At 44.1% G+C, this 6,000-nt stretch overlaps 1 protein-coding gene across 3 annotated transcripts in view; it reads right to left on the bottom strand.

Moving 5' to 3' along the window:
* Positions 1 to 346: 346 nt before the first annotated feature.
* The window catches only part of CEP112 (centrosomal protein 112), a 408,508-nt gene continuing 402,854 nt past the window's right edge, over positions 347 to 6,000 (bottom strand). For all 3 annotated transcript variants that reach the window (XM_042967095.1, XM_042967096.1, XM_015535456.2), the window contains 3 exons: positions 5,601 to 5,702; positions 1,752 to 1,816; positions 347 to 510 (listed from right to left, as the gene is read on the bottom strand). In XM_042967095.1, coding sequence (XP_042823029.1) covers positions 507 to 510; positions 1,752 to 1,816; positions 5,601 to 5,702 — 171 coding nt within the window. In that variant the 3' untranslated portion in view covers positions 347 to 506. The remainder of the gene's footprint in view (positions 511 to 1,751; positions 1,817 to 5,600; positions 5,703 to 6,000) is intronic.

Genomic DNA, 6,000 nt, shown 5'->3' with positions numbered 1-6,000 from the left:
TACCATGGATGTATCACACTTATTGTAGCAAATGATGTGCAATGAAAAGTAGAAATAAAACTGATAAGTACAAAATATAATGTTTTAATCATACATGAACATGAAAACAAGGGAAGCATGTTCAAATTTGGGACGCGACACTACAAAAGTGATGTTGATCGTTCGCGACTGGTAAAATCCTACGCAAACGTGTCAACGAGGCATCTTATGAGCCATCATTTGTTTTCCCCGCAGAAGCAACTCTCAGTCCACGCTCAAATGCATGCAAATATGGAAATCAGAAATAAAGAAAGGTTAAAAAAAAAAAATAACTTAGGCAGACACAAATAAAAACCACCCCGTAGCGTCCGAGTGCTGCACGTGTTTATGATCTTAATTACATTTAAGGATTAAAAAACGTTCACTGATCTCACAGTTTATTCTACAACATCCAAATCTTCAAACCTGCTGGAAGAAGTCCACAGTATAAGCCCGGGTGCGTCTGCCACCTTTAAGCCTCCGTGCGGTTACCTGAAAGTCAAAAGTCTCAGTTGTGACTTTCTGCAGGTCTGATGGGCATGCCACAGATAAAATATGTTCTAACTCAGGAGGAGCTGGCCAGAGGTTAGAGCTGAATAGAGGGGCGCCCGGGGGGCTCAGTCGGTTGAGCGTCTGACTTCGGCTCCTGGCATGATCCACCGGTTCATGAGTTCGAGCCCCATGTCGGGCTCTCTGCGGTCAACATGGAGCCCACTTTGGATCCTCTGCCCCTGCCTCGCTCGCGTGCTCTCTCTCTCTCTCTCCTCTCAAAAATAAATAAATAAACATTTTTAAAAAGCTTATTAAGAAAAAGGATACTTGATATCGAAATTTCCTCACTTATGCCCAGAAACGATCAAATCCCATCTGCACCAGGCAACAGAATCTTTTGAAAAGTGAATGATTCACAAAGTCTTTAACTTTTAATTCACTGCCAAATAAGTAATTCGGCCTTTCACTGCACGAAGAGGGAAGCTGTTGGAAAGACAGCTACATGATCTATGTCAGAGACGTTGCTGGGAACCGTGGACTGAAAAGGCACCCTTGAGAAGCACACGGTGAAGTCACAGTGTTGCCACACCACCCAGCCGTTTATCTATTTTGGTCTAGAGAACATCTGCAGGAGCGCCAAACCCCCAGGGCACACGGGGCTTTGAAGATGTGGGCCGCCATGCTAAGAATTGCGTCATCTTAAAAGAAAGCTGGTCCCCTTAACCCTGCAACCGGGCTTCAAGACAATGTCTTGTCATGACTATGCAGGTGAGGCCCAGGCTTGTCAGGCACCTGCAGATTCTCTCAGTTTGTTCTGATCGTACTGACTAAGCACCGTGATTACAAGGAGTGGGCGGCTTCTCGAAGACAGGCTATTTACTAGAAATAAGTTCCCCCCCCCCCCACAAATGGATATTATGTGTAAGCATTGTATTTATTTACTTACTTACTTAAGTGTTTATTCATTTTTGAGAGAGAGAGAGAGAGAGAGCGCGCAAGCAGGGGAGGGGTAGAGACAGAGAAGGAGACACAGATTCCGAAGCAGGCACCAGGCTCTGAGCTGTCAGCACAGAGCCGGATGCGGGGCTTGAACCCACGAACCATGAGACCATGACCTGAGCCACCCAGGCACCCCCACGTTTAAGCATTTCAATAAGGACCTTAACGTCAAGCCAGGGGGACTGACTCCCAGGGGCAAATAATACAAACTAATCAGCAGGCATTTGGAGCATGGGCTGTACCTTCTCCCTTGGTAGGTCGTCAGTTCTTCCTGAAGGATGGACGCTCGCTTTTGCAGAAAATTAACCTAGAAAAAGACACCGTGTGTGAGCAGAGGTGAATATGGCTTCCGTGGCAGTAGTGTGCAACTAACGTGGTCAAATTTTATTCAGTTCTGGCAGTTGCCTGGCTCAAATGCGGAAGATTCATTGCATGTCAATGTTGCGTTTTTAATGTCTGGTCACACTGCATCCCTCCTGAAAATCCATCAGAGACCACAGAATCCATCTGAACTCCTGTCGCAGAGCCTTCGGGACCTGGCCCCGGCCTCTCTTCGAGGCTCCACCTCTCTTCCCGTCCTCCCCCACCCCTCCCCACCCACTATGTCTTCCCCACCCTTTTGCCCTTTGGCGTGGGGCCTCCTCTCCCTTTGGAAAGCTTGGCTCACCCTCTCCTATTTGTCCCCCGCTATTCGGTTCAAATGTCACTGCCCCTACCGACTTCCTCGACTCCTCCCCAGCTGCCCACCGCATCCCAGGCAAGATCGTCAACAGCTCCATTATTAGCATAGCCTTGTGGGTTTGGGTTTTCATATCTCTCCCCCCACCCCAACCTGAGAGCTCTTCTGGGTTAGGGAGGATGTTTCTTCGTCTCTGTGTCCCCAGTCTCTTTTCACAGGGCTGGGCATGAACCTGGTATTCACTAGTATTTAAGGAATGGATGAGTGGGTAGAAAGAAAACGACCGTCTTCTGGAAACCTCCAGCCATCCTGGGGATTCCCTGAGTTTGGAGAGACAATATTTTGTAGTGGAAAGGGCCTAAGCTTCGTCTGAAGTTGGGCCACCTTGGGTTCAACTCCTGGCTTGGCCTCTATGGCTCTAGGAAAGTTACTTAAGCTCTTGATGCCTCATCTGTGAAATGGGATTAATGACAGCTCCTTGCCAAGGTTATGAGGATAACGTGAAATGACTGATAGAAACTGCCTCGTGCAGAGCTCACAGCCGGTACCACCTCCCGCTCCCACTCCCAGGGGGGCTGAGGGCTAGAGGAAACTGGTGGCTTAGCATAGGCTCTTAAATCAGATCTCTACAAAGTGATTTGGTTTTGTTTTTTTTTTTTTTGAAGCATACATTTCTATATACCACTAAAGATACCTATATCACGTATAAATTCAAAAGCACCTTACACGGCCACATAGAAACGGTCTGGGGGTAACCTCTATGGCTTGATGTAATCAAGACTCAACAGTATTTGATCATTTCGGAATTGTTTACTCTTGCCTCTTTGGTCTGAACTGAAACCATGGCAACGGTTGGTTCTGAAACACAGGCAAGAGGATACAGCTGGCAGAAGAGCAAACGTGCTTTGCAAGAGAGGGAAGCACAGTTTTTCGAAATGGGTACATATCCAAGGGGTCCCCTCGGTTTTGCTTACTTATAGTATCAGCCCGGTCTTAGTTCTGTCCAATTGCTCAAAAGACCCATGGGACAATTGATAATGTTGACAGATGCAAGGATTACACTGATTCGGCTTCCCTCCCCCCCGCCGTGCTTTGCCACTGGAATTCCAACAATTTTCAGAAAACACAGGCACCTGTGCTTTCAAACTAAATTTGCTCACTATATGGCCTGTGACTCCCCCATGCAGCTGCCAATTCTGAGGCCCTAACGCAGCTGGCAGCACTCCCTTTCTGGGTCAACATCCAGTTTTAGGAGGCTGAAGTGGCTTTTATTACAGTGAAATGATATGAATGATAACAGAAGCCCTGCAGGTGGATATCAGATTTCTTTCTTTCTTTTTTCTAAAAAAAAAAAACCCAAAAAACCCCAAAACTAAAAAACGAAAAACACAACAAAACCCTCCTCTGAAGGTGCCAGGTCCTACATAGCTGACCCTATGGAAGCTCTCCTACAAAGTTAATGGGTAAACCACACTTCAAGGGGAGCTTTTCACGCAAATAAAGATGACTTAAACCTTTCTATGTCAACACTTTCCTACGGTACTTATTTTTCTGTGTAGAAGCAAACAAGGCAACACTTAGCTGACGGTAGCAATGGCCGAAGGAAGCAATGGCCGACGGTAGCAATGGCCGACGGTAGCAATGGCCGACGGAAGCAATGGCGGAAGGAAGCAATGGCCGGCGGAAGCAATGGCCAACGGAAGCACATGTATGGAATGATGCAATGAACATTTCATTTTCAGAGAAGAGGCTTTTTACTGAGGGGAATGCATGTGGGGAGGCTAAAATTTGCCCTATGCTCTGTCTCACATATTACAAAAAAGTGAATGTGACTATCATTATCAAAATCGTTATTTCATAAATACATTTATCGAGCGCTCACTATGTGACCAGCAGTACTCTCGGCACAGAGAGCAAAGATCTCTTTCTCTGATGGAGCTGGAGCTTTTCCGGAAAAAAAGTACGTTTTCCTTTTTTTTCCATTTCTTAACAGAGACACGATTTGCAAATATTTTCTCCTATTCCATGGTATGTCTCTTTGGTTTCTGCCTCTTGTTGCCTTTTGACATACGAAGTTTTAAATTTTGTAAAGTCCAGTTCATCTGGTTGGTTGTTTTTGGTGTCATAGCTAAAAAACTCCCACCTGCCCAATGCACAAGGATTTTCTCCTTCATCTAAGAAGATTTCTTCTTAGAGTTTTCTTCTCTGAGTTTCCCTGTGGAAAACACGTGAGGAAGGACTCCAACTTCATTCTTTTTTCCATGGGAATTATCTGACTGCCCCTGCACTGTTCTATTTGTCCCTCAGTGGAACCGTCCTGCAACACTTGAAAATTAACTGACCAAAAATAGAAGGTTTCCCCCCCCACCCCGGACTCTCAATTCCATTTCATTCACCTCTGTGTCTATCCCTTTGCCAATGTTACACTGTCTTGATTATCACAGCCTCGTCGTGAATTTTGAAATTGGGAAGCGTGAGTCCTCCAAATTCATTCTGACTTTTTCAAGATGGTTTTGACTACTGTGGGTCCTCGCTATTGTTTTTCGCCATTCTCCGCCCTACAAGGATTCTTAGACACGTGAAGGCAATGCGATTGTCGTAAATTAAAACAGGACGTTTTAAATTTCTGAGTGTATGAGTGGGAATGTGTGGTTTCTTTCCCCTGTTAGAGTATAACAAGCTCATTGGCCTGGCGACACATAAAACGTGTTTACAGAAGTACGTGGAAAAAACTCACATTGGAAGTTGTTGAATTATTTTGAGCATCTAAATTTACATCAATCATATCTCTCGTATTTCATAAACTCTACCAAGAACTACACATCTCAGCAAGAAATACACATTTCAGCAAGAAATATTTAACTGAATTGTTTGAATACCTTGTCATTATTCTGCTTGGAATTTAAAATGCATCTTGTTCTGTCTAACAACCACATAAAACACAGCAGAATAAAAATGCTTCTCATTTAACCATGGTTTCTGTTTCTCTGCTCTTTCACAGTCAGAAATCAACAATGTGCCAAGGGATGGCATTTGGGGCCTGGTACCAAGAATAAAAAGGGTGAGGCCGTACTAGAATGTGACTGTAAATGAGTAAAAGTAACCATAACTGAACTTTTCAATTTCACGGTGCTTTTAAGAGAATCTTATCGAGACAGTGAGTTCCAAAACCAGTAAGGAAAACATTCTCAAAACAAAACAAAAAACAAAAACAAAACCAAAAACAAAAACAAAACAAAAAAGCAAAAACAAACCTCAAACCAAAAACCGATTCATCCTGAGTTGCACGTTATGCTAGGATATGATATTACTTTTCAGCAGTCAATTCCAAATTAAACTTATCTGTAAGGTCTGTTTTCGGGATACACACATCACCTGAACCCTTAGGAAAGGCCTTGATTCTAGTAATTACCTGTGACTTGAGGGAGGAAATGGTGTCTTCAAGCTCTTGCCTTAGAGATGCTGGCATCAATCCTTTGAATTTTGTTTCATATTCTTGCCGTATATAAGTTATCTGAAGTGGGGAAAAAAAAAAAAAAGAAAGCTTATCAACGTCTCCACGGCAATGATCGTTTCAAATTTCAGGAATCCCGGGAGAATATCGATGTATCACAAAGCTAAGTTTGTGACACGTGGTCCGTAAAGATGAAATGAGAGGAAACAAGAGTTACAAACCAAAAAAGGCATTCAGTCTGCCCTTCTGAGTCCGGGAGAGAAGTCCCTGAAACACTTTATTTCTTTAAAATCCCCATTAACACAATTGATAGCGCTTGATAAGGAAACCACCTGTTCTCTCCTCGCCACTCAGGATA

Source organism: Panthera tigris, chromosome E1 (genome assembly GCF_018350195.1).
Source record: "Panthera tigris isolate Pti1 chromosome E1, P.tigris_Pti1_mat1.1, whole genome shotgun sequence".
Lineage (NCBI taxonomy): Eukaryota > Metazoa > Chordata > Mammalia > Carnivora > Felidae > Panthera > Panthera tigris.
Note: the sequence above shows the minus strand (reverse complement) of the source record. Positions and strands in the feature narration are given on the sequence as shown.